This window comes from Equus quagga, chromosome 17 (genome assembly GCF_021613505.1).
Source record: "Equus quagga isolate Etosha38 chromosome 17, UCLA_HA_Equagga_1.0, whole genome shotgun sequence".
NCBI lineage: Eukaryota > Metazoa > Chordata > Mammalia > Perissodactyla > Equidae > Equus > Equus quagga.
This window is the reverse complement of record NC_060283.1, coordinates 17,599,706-17,612,775: the sequence shown is the minus strand read 5'-3', so window position 1 is coordinate 17,612,775 and position 13,070 is coordinate 17,599,706. Positions and strand designations below refer to the sequence as shown.

At 35.7% G+C, this 13,070-nt stretch overlaps 1 protein-coding gene and 2 pseudogenes across 1 annotated transcript; 1 reads left to right on the top strand and 2 right to left on the bottom strand.

Moving 5' to 3' along the window:
• Window positions 1-553: 553 nt before the first annotated feature.
• Window positions 554-1,500, bottom strand: LOC124229520 (olfactory receptor 1013-like; annotated as a pseudogene).
• Window positions 1,501-4,971: 3,471 nt separating this feature from the next.
• On the top strand, window positions 4,972-6,046 carry LOC124229146 (olfactory receptor 1013-like; annotated as a pseudogene).
• A 4,087-nt stretch (window positions 6,047-10,133) lies between these two features.
• LOC124229530 (olfactory receptor 1013-like) lies at window positions 10,134-11,069 on the bottom strand. The gene has a single exon (XM_046644775.1). It carries the CDS (start codon window positions 11,067-11,069, stop codon window positions 10,134-10,136), a length of 936 nt encoding a protein of 311 aa, XP_046500731.1.
• Between the last annotated feature and the right edge of the window lie 2,001 nt (window positions 11,070-13,070).

Below are 13,070 nucleotides of genomic sequence, written 5' to 3'. Positions count from 1 at the left end.
TCACCATTTGTATTAACTCAACATTTGTCACCTTTCTTTTCATCTGCACTTCTTATCTAACACATCAATGCCCTCTCTTTTTTCATCACAAAACTCGTAATATTTCTTATTGTTTTACTACTACAGAAGCTCTGTGGGTATGGGGCAAGAAGGATTTGGGGTGTATTGCACAAGCCTCAAGAATCCAAGTACATTTTCTTCACAGTCCCATAATGCCCATTATGTACAGAAACAAAACTGGGTCAATCTCAAGGTAGATAGTTAAGTAAAATGTAAGCCTTTGAGATCCCATAAGTAATATATACACTTCTATTTTGCAATAAACCCTGATGCTGCTTTAAAAACTATGTTAATATAAAATTGAATCTAAACTACACAGTATAGATTATAGTTTGATCACTAAAACAAAACAAATACAAAGAAGTAAAATCTCTTTCATTGGATTTTTGTAAAGAGAAAAAAAAAAGTATTTTTCAATCCAGTTCCCCAACCTCCCATGGAAGGAGTTTAGTTTCACTGATCACTGATTTCAGTAATTCACGTCAGTTTAGACTTAAGATTGTGTTAACCTGAAAAGTTTCCTCACGGCGTCTTTCACATCTTTATTCCTCAGACTGTAAATCATGGGGTTCAACATGGGGAACACCACAGTATAAAATGTAGAAACCATTTTGTCCCTCTCAAGGGAATAGCTGGAACTTGGACGAGAGTAGCTGTAGAGAATGGTGCCATAGTATAACGTGACAGAAATCAGGTGGGAGGAGCATGTGGAGAAGGCTTTGAGGCGGCCCTGGGTGGAGCGGATCCTCAAGATGGCGCCAATGATGAAGAGGTAGGAGGCCAGTATGAGCACTGCAGGTGCAATGGCGTTGGAGGCCAGGACGAAGTACAGCACAGCCTGGTAGCTCTCTTTCACATCACAGGACAACTTCACCAGGGGTGGGACATCACAGAAAAAATCATCAATGACATTGTCACCACAATAGTCCATTGTGAACGTGTTGCTTGTGAGTAGTATTGCACTGACAAAACCTCCAGTATAGGAATACATAACCAAACAGATGCACAATCTCCTTGACATGGCCTGAGCATAAAGCAGGGGGTTGGAAATGGCCACATAGCGGTCATAAGCCATGGTAGCCAATAAATAACACTCACTATACCCAAGCCCAGCAGAAAAGAAGAACTGAGCTGCACAGCCAGCAAAGGAGATGCTTTTGTCTTCAGAAATGCAGGTCGCTAGGATCTTTGGGGTGTAGACCGAAGAAAACCAGAGATCTAGAAAAGACAGGTTCCCAATGAAAAAGTACATGGGAGTTACAGCCTGGAGTCATTACAGATCAACATTATGAGTGTGGTATTTCCTACCACAGTCACAGAATACACACCAAGGAACACCACAAACAGGACGAGCTGCATCACAGGGTCTGCTGTGAAGCCCACCAGGATGAACTCTGTCACTGTCTGATTGCTTCTTTCCATGCCTATAGGGAATCTCATCTAAAAGAAGATAAAATGAGATTTCAGATTGAATCGCTGTACTGAATATACAGAAGATATGCTAAATAAACATCATTATATCACTGGTAACCCTTGAAGTCTAAGATCCAGCAATGCCACTGCTTGTTTTAGAAAAAGTTTTCATTTTCCCATGAACACCTCAGAATTTACAATTATAAGTTGTTAATAGATAAACTTAGCTACATATAAATTCTTGAGTTTATATGAGCATGCATTGAACTTGACCGCATCAAACAGAATGCGGTTAGGAGTTCTCTGCCAACGGGAGCTAGGGGAGAGGTTTTTGTAGAGAAGTGGAAGCAAAGCAAGTAAATTAATGGATTGGCTCTGGCTTATGCAGTTGCCTTATTTGGGAAAACCCAGCTGGCTGTTTGTGACTGGTTGTTCTTAAGTTTTGTTTTCTCAGATTCAAGTGCATTGACTGTGTTTTAGGTTCTGGTTTGCTGACATAGGCTATGAAGGTATAAGATCCATCTCAGTGTAATGGCCTCCTTTTTAATGACTTTAATAATATTAAATTCCAAGTTTCCAAAGCTGCTGATTACGTTTTCCTTTAGGAACAAACGTTTCACTAAAGGGAAGATGAACTTATAATTTCTATTTTCTTGCACTTTGGTCTTCTTTATCATGTCAATTTGCTGTTTTGCTAAAGGTGTGACTTCTTAGCTTCAAAAGTTATGTATTTATATCTGAAAAATTGGACTCACCCATTTTTTTAAAGAATGAAGTATTTTTCTATCAGTGCTTTCTTCTGTTGGGACATTCTATAGCTACTATAAATTCATATCTCATAATAGTATTTATAGGGATAAGAAAATACTCAGGAGATTATAAGGAAAAAAGAGGAGATATACAGAGCTTTGGAAAAAATATGTACAAAAGATGATATGTAATGATGGGATTATGAAGTACATAGAATTCACTGTATTTTATACATATAATACAGTAAAAATGTAATATATTACAATATCCTAAGAGTCAATTTTGAATGTAAATAATATACATACGTACACTACATAAATAATGTAGTACTAGAAACTTATACTTTATTTAATTTTTATTGCTTTTGTTGGTTTTATTATTAATGAATTTAACCTTAACAAGAACAATTATGCAAAAAATGTGTGTCTTAGGATATGAAGATAAAGCCTCTAACATGTGAATTAAGCAACTCACCTAAAATTCTGAGCAAGACCATCACTTCAACTGAATTCAAATATGCCTGTCCCAGAATCATTTGTATCAGTTTCTGCATCCCCATGGGGGTAGATCCCTACGACCCTCAGGATTTCAGAGTTTGGGAAATAACTTACATAGCAATTAAAGAAAATTAAATGTTGACAAATTGGTTGTTATTTAATAAGATGAGGAAAATTTTTTAAGGCTACGAATCCCTGGTGAAAATGTAATTAGCTATAATTTGCATTCTCATTCTTTCTTGAGTTATGTAGATGCTAAAATAAAGACGTGTGCACATAAAGTCCATATACTATACATATATATATATATATTCATATGCTTAAATCTGTATATTAAAGCACGTAAGTTGAATGATACTGATATTTTTGTTATATATTGAAGACTTTTCCTTTGTCCCTCTAAAATGACAGAAACTTATTCCTTCACAGTTCTGCAGGTCAGAAGTACAACTCAATATAACTGGGCCAAATTCAAAGTGTTACCAGGGTCATACTCCAGAGGCTACAGCGGAGATTTTATTTCTTGCCTCCTCTGGCTTCTTGTGGCTATTGACATTCTTTGCAGTTGTATCTCCTCAATCTCTGCTTCTGAGCTTCCACTTCCTCATCCACTTGTGTCTATAGTTAAATCTCCCTCTGCCTCCATAATATAAAGATACATAGATATGTATACATATTTTTCAGTTATTTTATTGAGGTCATAATGGTTTATAACATTGTGTAATTTCAGTTGTACATTGTTATTTATGTTTCTGTATAGACTGCATCATGCTCACAACCAATAGTCTAATTCTTATCTGTCACCATATATTTGTGCCCCTTTACTCTTGTCACACACCCACTGACCCCCTTCTCCTCTTGTAACCACTAATCTGTTCTCTTTATTCATGTGCTTCTTTAACTTCCAAATGTGAATGAAATCATGTACTGTTTGTCTTTCTCAATCTGGCTTATTCCCCTTAACACAATACTCTCGAGATCCATCCATGTTGTTGCAAATGGGATGATTTTGTCTTTTTTATGGCTGAGTAGTATCCCATTGCGCATATATATATATATATATATATATATATATATGTATACATGGCATTTTCTTTATCCATTTGTCAGTTGATGGGCCCTTGGATTGCTTCCATGTCTTGGCTATTGTGAATAATTCTGCAATGAATGTAGGGGTGTATAAGGCTCTTTTAATTGTTGATTTCAAGTTCTTTGGATAAGGCATGGGAAAAAAGAAAAAAAAAGCAAATGGGACTACATCAGACTAAAGAATTTCTTCAAGGCAAAGGAAACTAGGAACAAAATTAAAAGACAACCCACCAACTGGGAGAAAATATTTGCAAATCATATTTCCAACAAGGGGTTAATTTCCATAATATATAAAGAACTCATAAACTCAACAACAACAAAAACAAACAATTCAGTATAAAAATGGGTAGAGGATATGAGCAGACATATAAGGATATTTTTATTGCATTTAGGGCTCACGCTGATAATCTACCCAACTTAACATAATACTTCTTTTCTCATATAACGTAACATTCAGAGATTTCAGGAATTAGAACATGGATATCTACTGGGGCCATTATTCAACCTGTTATATTCCCTGTAACAATTTAGTTTTTCCAATTTAGTCTTATTTTGTTTGCTTTTTGCTTAGTTTTGTTTTTGTTTTGCCATTGATTCTATAGTAAAGTCAACCAGATTGTGAACACAATTATCAATTGATTAATATTTTCACATTCTTTGAGGGTAAATTTGAGGGTCAAACAAGTAGCTATGTTCTCAAATTCCTATTATCTAACTAGATCTATTATTTTATTACTTATTCAAGTTAGACATTTTCTTCTTTATGCAAAAGTGTGTTCTTGGTTTTGTGGACAAAAAGTTGAATAAAATATAGCTATTATCTTCCCATAAATTACAGTAAAATGCACCTCCAAGGATATTCGAAATTATGGTTAGAATATTATGTGTGCTTTTTCATATAATTCTCTGGTAAAGGACAAAAAGATTCAAACATATAAAGAGAAATCATTGCATCCTTTCAAATTCCCTTTTTTATATCTTGTACAATTTCCACAGTCACTCTAAGTGCAAACAGAAGAGAAGATACATAAATCAACCCCTCCAAAATGTTTAAGAATATAAGGTTACACACACTGTGTTTGTGTATAATTCTTGATCTCTCAGGCAACATAGAATAATTTCCCACTTATCCAGCAAGGATGATACCCAAATAAGCATAACCATGTCTCAAAATTTACAAAGTAACTGCATCAGTTGGGATTTTCAATGATCTACAATGGCAAATGATGAGGTGCTGATATACTGAGATCTTAAGTCATACATATTTATTTCTCTTTTCACAGCGAGGACCCATAGAAATGCCAAATCAGTGGATGAACAAAATTTCACCAAAGTAAAAGAATTCATACTTTCGTGCTTCACAGCAGACTTGTAGTTATAGAAAGTACTCTTTTTCATTTTCCTCATCGTTTATGTCATCGGTCTCTTGGGGAATATTACTTTGATTTCTCTGATCTATGCTGATTCTTGACTCCACACACCCGTGTATTTCTTCACTGGAAACTTGTCGTTCCTGGATCTCTGGCGTCCTTCTCTCTATACCCCTAAAATCCTGATGACCTGCATCTCTGCAGACAAAAGCATCTCCTTTGCTGGTTGTCTGGCTCAGTTCTTCTTTTCAGCCAATCTGTGGTATAGTGAGGCTTACCTGTTGGCTGCCATGGCTTATGACCATTTTGTGGCCATCTCTAACCCCTTGCTTTATTCCAAGGCCTTGTCCCCAAGGTTATGTACAGTCTTGTTGCAACTTCATATGTCAGTGGCTTTATTAACTCAGTAATCATCACCAGCAAAACATTTACCCTGAGCTTCTGTGGCAAGAAGATCATTGATGATTTTTTCCGTGATCTGCTCCCTTTGGAAAGTTTGCCTGTAATATGAAGTATAGCTACCAGGCTGTATTTTATACTTGCCTCCAATGTCATCACTCTCATCATGCTTATTCTTGCCTCCTACCTTTTCATCATTGCTGCCATCTCAAAGATCCACTCCCCCTAAGGCCACCTCAAGGCCTTCTCCACTTGTAGCTCTCACTTGACAGCTCTCACCTTGTACTACAGTTCCATCTTCTTCATTTACTCCTGACGAAGTGCTAGCTATGTATTGAAAAGGGATAAAAGGCATTGATGTTCTATACTGTGGTGTTTCCAAGGTTGAATCCCTTGATCTATAGCTTAAGAAATAAATATTTTAAAAACACCCTGGATAAAATGTTAGATAGAGAAAAGTTTTCTTAAATAAAAATACTTGGTAAACAATGGCTGTATTTTATTTTTGAGAATATCTCCCTGTCATTGTTACTGTCCTGTACTCTCAGAAATACATAATAGAAGAAAACAAACAAAAAAATGAAGGGATAATGTGAAAACATCAGTGTGCATTTGTCTGTTGAAGTTTTTACCAATGTATGTGAATGAGTTTTTTAAATAAATGAGGATGGTCCACTTAAAAAACTTCTATACCTGCTAGCTTGGAATAGAGTATGAAATTACTGGGATTTTTCCAAAATAGAAAGAGAATGGATTTTTAAAATAATTTTCACACAGTTCATTAGTTGCCTATATAGAATATATTTTAATCTATATGTGGGAATGATGAAAGTAGTTATGGAAAGATTGTCAGGATTAGATAGATTAAATTCTTTCTTCAAATTATGTAGTTCATAGTTGAGAAAACAGGAATGCAAACCCCCAGAACTTCTGAATCCAGAGACAATCACCCATCTGTTGGGAGAAAGTATGATTCAGGTGGTCCTAAGTAAAAAATCTACTATAAAGTGATCCTAGAAATAAATATTTTTTACTTATTTTCAGTTTTTCTTGCCATGATACAAAGATTTCCATGACAATAGATCAAGAAGGAATATATATCTCTACTTACAGTCACTGACAGCTTGCAATAAAAGAATATTTTCTCCAACCATTAAAAAATCAAATTATAGACCAACGTTACCTCAACAATAATGACAACAAAAGAATTACGGGGAAAAGTATGGCAGCTGAATGGAATGGGCAGATATGGAGATGTAGACAGAAATAGATAAGAAGACAAATAAAGAAATTTCAAAAAGCTTTACATGCAAGAGCAAATTCAGAGTAAAAATTTCTATTAGGTGAAGCAATGACTGATAACCAGGTTCTATGAATGTATTTCTTTGCCTGTTCACTGTTATGTGTGAATTAATGAGAAGTTAGAGAATATTTCATTACAGTGTGTTGCATTTCTTAATTTTAGTAGTCCTTTTACACATAAAACATGAGATTGTGGGGGCCGACCAGGTGGCAGAGTAGTTGAGCTGGACACACTCTGCTTTTGCAGGGCAGGTTTGCAGGTTCAAATCCCAGGTACACCCCTCATTAAGCCATGATGTGGAGGCAACCCACATACAAAGTGGAGGAGGATTGGTACAGATGTTAGTTCAGGGAAAATCTTCCTCAAGCAAAAAGGGAAATATTGGCATCAGATGTTAGCACAGATCCCATCTTCCTCACCAGTAAATAAATTAATTAATTAAATTTTAAAAATATCATGAGATTACAACAAGATAAAAAAACCCTAGTGTTGAAAGGCAAGTATATTACTTTGCTAGGGCTTCCATAGCAAAATACCACAGACTGGGTTATGGAAAGAACAGAAATTTGTTTTCTGACAGTTCCAGAAGCTAAAAGGCCAAGATTACGGTGTTGTCAAAGTTGATTTCCTCTGAGGCCTCTTTCCTTGGTCTGCAGATGGGCTCCTTCTTGCCATGCCCTCAAATAGTCCTTTTTTATGTTTTCATCTATCCTTGGTGTTTTTTTGGTGTGTTTTAACGTTCCTTTCTTCTTTTTTTTTTTTTGTTTGAGGAAGACCAGTCCTGAGCAAACATCTGCTGCCCATCCTCCTCTTTTGCTGAGGAAGACTGGCCCTGAGCTAACATCCATGCCCATCTTCCTCTACTTTATATGTGAGATGCCTTACCACAGCATGGCTTGCCAAGCAGTGCCATGTCTGCACCCAGGATCCAAATCAGCAAACCCCAGCCACTGAAGCAGAAGGTGCACACTTAACTGCTACACCACCCGGCCAGCCCCCCTTTCGTCTTTTCATAAAGACATCAGTCTGATTGGTTTAGTGTTCACGCTAACCACCTCATTTTAACTTAATCACCTCTATAAAGACCCTATCTCCAAATATAGTCACATTCTGAGTTACAGGGCATCAGGACTTCAATATATGAATTGTGATGAGATAAACTCGACCTATAACACCAGATAGGAGTCCTGATGAATGAGACAAGACGGAGTAGCCTAGAAGAGAGAGAAGAGCATTTTGCAAGAAAAAACTTATGAAAAATATGGTACATTCTAGAAAACTCTAATTAGTACAATTTGGAGAGTTTCTATAATCAGACACACTTAGCAATTCTATTAGGACTTAGATCCATTAAGAAAATCAACGTTTAATGAAATGCTCCTTAGTTCATCATATCCTAATTAAGATATCATCCTCATATTCCAAATGAATTCTAATTGTTTCTTGGACAATAAGGTACATATATCTGAACTTGTGTGGAAAGTGTCTCAAAGGGCTGTTGAGAAAATAGATGTATTTGGTACAAAGACCATGCCAAAATATCATAGGAGAGGGAAAGGTGTGTTCCTTCCAGGACTGTCCTTCCTGGTCAAGGGTAAGCAACTGGAATGAGGGGCCTTCCAGAAAGCAGCTGAGTCCATAAGGCCATGGAGATGAAGTTTATCTTTTAGCAGAAAGCTCTTATTGTGTTCTCCAAATTGTTGGCTTATAGACAATTTGTAAACATTCTAATATCTCAAGTATAGTCACTGAGTTATACTTAAAACAAGGGCACATTGATCAAACCATTCTTTGTTTATTATTTTATTGTGATTGAACAATTTTAAACTTATAATATTGAGTTTTTTGATATTTCATAATATTGTATTTTGCTTCTTTGAGACTAAATTTTCATAAAGTTTACCATCTTGGTTATCTTTGGGAGATGTCCTAAAGAGAAAATAAGATCAAATGGTTTTCATGCACATAGTTTGACTTTGAAGCAGGGCAAACAATGTTTATTTGTTGAGAATAAAATTTGGAATTGTTAAACTGCTGGGAATTTACTCAAAATTTTCTTAAGATTTATTTTTAGGAAGTACTTCCTTCCAAATATTTTCATAAGCTCTAATCGAGATATACAAGATATCTTTGTTAACATTGTGCCTTCTGCATCAGTTTAATATTATTCAAAAAGTTTCAGTTGTTTAGATTACAAGAATTTTTTTTTTAAAAAGCAACCAACATATCTTTTTAATTCCATGGAGAAAGATGTGTCTTTAGGATTTCATATCGTCATAAAAGTGTGATCTCTTCCACAGAGAATGAGTACTCTGCCATACTTTTCCACATTCCATTCCACTACACCTTTCCCATGAAGAGAAATAACAATATCAAGGTTTACAAACTGAAACAACAAACCAACAAACAAAATTCCATTGTATTCTAAACCCAATATTTGTTTTTTTTTCCCCACCAGAACATTTTAACTGCAAAGAAACTTACATCTCAATATTCAATATGTGGCAGGTTTAGTTGATTTATTTTTTCAATACTCTTTAGTACAAGACTGAAAATTAGGATTATTAGTCAGATTTAACAAATGAGCAGCTTGAGCCTAAGAAGGTCAAAGCTTTTATTGGAAGATTATAGCTGTTGTTTTAAAGTGCACATTTATACAATACATTTAAATTAAAACTTTAGAACAAATAGTTGGAACCATTTAACCATTTGTCTTGGCTCTGACATTTGTGATCTTTTTTTAAACTGCACTTACTATCTAACATGTAACTTCCTTCACTTTTTTCATCACAAAATTCTTAATATTCCTTATTCTTCCATTGCCCCAGAAGATCCGTGTGTTCTGGACAATAAGGATTTGTGGTATATTTCATGAACCTCAAGTATCCATATGACATTTTCTTCACATTCCCATAGTGTCCATCATGTAGGGAGAAAAAAAAAAAGTCAATGTTAGGGGAGATAGTAAAGTAAAATGTAATCTTTTGATCCAAAAGTAATATATACTCTTCTATTTTACATTAAACACTACTGTTGCTTTTCAAAACTGTATTAATATTAAATTGAATCCACATTCAACAGTATATAGTTTGATCATAAAAGCAAAACAAACTAAAACAAGGTAATAAATAGTTTCATTTGCTTTCTTTTAATAGAAAAAATGCTTATTTCTTTTTTCTTAATCTAGGTCTCCAGGAATCGCCTGAAGAATTCTGTTTTCACTGAGCACTGATTTGAGTCATTTATGTCAATTTAGAATTCAAATTGCGTTAACCTGAATAATTTTTTCAGAGCTTCTTTCACATCTTTATTCCTCAGACTGTAGATCATGGGATTCAACATGGGGAACACCACAGTATAAAATGTGGAAACCATTTTGTTCCTCTCAAGGGTATAGCTGGAACTTGGGCGAGAGTAGATATAGAGAATGGAACCATAGTACAAGGTGACAGAAATCAGGTGGGAGGAGCATGTGGAGAAGGCTTTGAGGCGGCCCTGGGTGGAGTGGATCCTCAAGATGGCAGCCATGATGAAGAGATAAGAAGCCAGAATGAGCGCAGTGGGGATAATGACGTTGGAGGCCAGGAGGAAGTATAACACAGCCTGGTAGCTCTCTTTCACATCACATGACAACTTCACCAGTGGTGGGACATCACAGAAAAAGTCATCAATGATATTGTCACCACAAAAGTTCATTGTGAATGTGTTGCTGGTCAGTATTATTGCATTGACAAAACCTCCAGTATAGGAATATATAACCAAACAGATGCACAATCTCCTTGACATGACCTGTGCATAAAGAAGGGGGTTGGAAATGGCCACATAGCGGTCATAAGCCATGGCAGCCAACAGGTAACACTCACTGTACGCTAGCCCAGCAGAAAAGAAGAACTGAGCTGCACAGCCAGCAAAGGAGATTGTTTTGTCTTCAGAGATGCAGGTCATTAGGATCTTTGGGGTGTACACAGAGGAATACCAGAGATCCAGAAAAGACAGATTCCCAATAAAAAAATACATGGGTGTGTGCAGCTGGGAGTCATTACAGATCAACATGATGAGGGTGTTATTCCCTACCACAGTCAAAAAGTACACACCAAGGAACACCACAAACAGGACCAGCTGTATTATGGGGTCTGTTGTGAAGCCCACCAGGATGAACTCTGTCACTGTGTGATTGCTCTTCTCCATGGCTTACAGGGACCTCACCTAAAGATGGAAGAGTCAAGAGTTTAATTCCCTCAAACAATGCTAAAGGAGGGCATTCTCTGTTCTTGTCTATGGATCTTAGAGTAAGGGATATCTGAGCAGGAATCTTCACTGACTTGGACATGTAATGGTAAATTTCTGAGCCTCAATATATTCACTTCAATAAAATTGTTTTAATAATATGAAAGGCTTAGTGCTGTTGGTGGTATATTCTTTTTTTAGGAATGTATTTTTTGAGCCCTATGTGCTGTCTGGTCATTGGTATACAGCAGTATGGATGATAGGGCTGACACTTATTCTGTGTATCTGTAATTTAGAAGAGAGAGACACATAATAAATAAGTATATAAATACTTTCACTTAATTTTAGATGATATTAAGAAAATAGTCCTGCATGATGGGTGAAAACTGAGAGAAGAAATAACTAAATTTTGACACTGAGAGAAACTCCCCCCTTTCTAATTTCCCAGCCAGAAATGGACAAGATCTTCAAAACGTGATAATTGGGAATGTTCTTATTGTTTAGAAGATGGTGACATTTCAACGGTGGCAGAATACATCACTCCAAAATATGCCACTTTGGCATAAGAATTATTTTGAGCTAATGGCATTTGAAATAACAGCAGATACAAAAGGAACACTCTGATCTCCCCCTTTATTTCTGAAAACAGGAGATACAACTCTCATGTGAGAGCTGCCCTCTCTATACCCAGAGAAAAGAAGCATTCTTATTATCAAGGACAGGAAGTTAAGACAAATGAATTCTGCACAAACAGATCTTGTTAAAATAATTCCTTTTCATCTATGTTTTAACATATGCCATTACTTTATTCCTTTTTATTGTGAATAATATTCTTTTAAATGGTTATACCATATTTGGTTACGCATTCATCAGCTGATGGGAACTTTGTTGCTTCCACAGTTCTTGACAGATTCTGTGAACATTCGTGTACACATTTTGTATGGACGTATGTTTTCATTTACCCTGTGTAGGTATGTAAGATAGAATTGCTGAGTCACATGTTGAATTCATATTTAAGATCTTGAAGAATTGCCAAACTGTCTTCCAAATTAGCTGTAACAATTTTCAATCCCAACAGCAAGGTATAAGTGTTCCAGTTTTTCCTTATCCTCACCAACACAAGTTATTTTCTGTCTACCTGATTGTAACAATCTTATTGGGGGTGAAGAGGTATAATATTGTGATTTTGACTTTCATTTTCCTAATGACTAATGATGTTGAGCATCTTTTCATGTACTTATTGACTATTTGTTTATCTTTATTAGACAAATATCTAGTCAAATCTTTGCACCACCTTATAGTTAGGTTCTTGTCTTCTTATTATTGAATTGTAAGGATTCTTCTATTTTATGTATACAAGCCTTTATTAGATATATGACTTGAAAATTTTTCTCCCATCATCTGGGTGATCTTTTTGGTTTTCTTCATGGTCTTCACAGACATACAAGAGGTTTTAAATTCAATAAAGTCCCGTTTGTCTATTTTTTCTTTCTTCGTTGATGTACAAATTTTTTAAATATGAATAAGTCCAATTTATCTATTTTTCTTTATCCCTTTCTCTTGTGTCTTATCTAAGAAACCATTGCCTAACCCAAGGTCACAAAGATTTGCTGTTTTCTTCCAGTATTTTTATAGTTTTAACTCTTACAATTAGGTCTATGATCCGCTTTCAGTTAAGATTTGTACATGGTGTGAGGTAGGGGTCTAACTTTATTTTTTGCACGTGAATATACAGGTGTCCCAATACCATTTGTTGAAAGGACTGTTCCTTCTCCACTGAATTTTCTTGGCATCCTTGTCAAAAACCAGTTGACAGTTGTTTCAGTTTCCTGTTGACCCTGTAACAAATTACCTCACACTTAGTGGTTTAAAACAACCAAAATGTTATCTTACATCCCTGTAGATTAGAACTCCAACATTGGTCCAAATGGGCTGCAATTGTGATGTTGGCCTGGCTGTGTT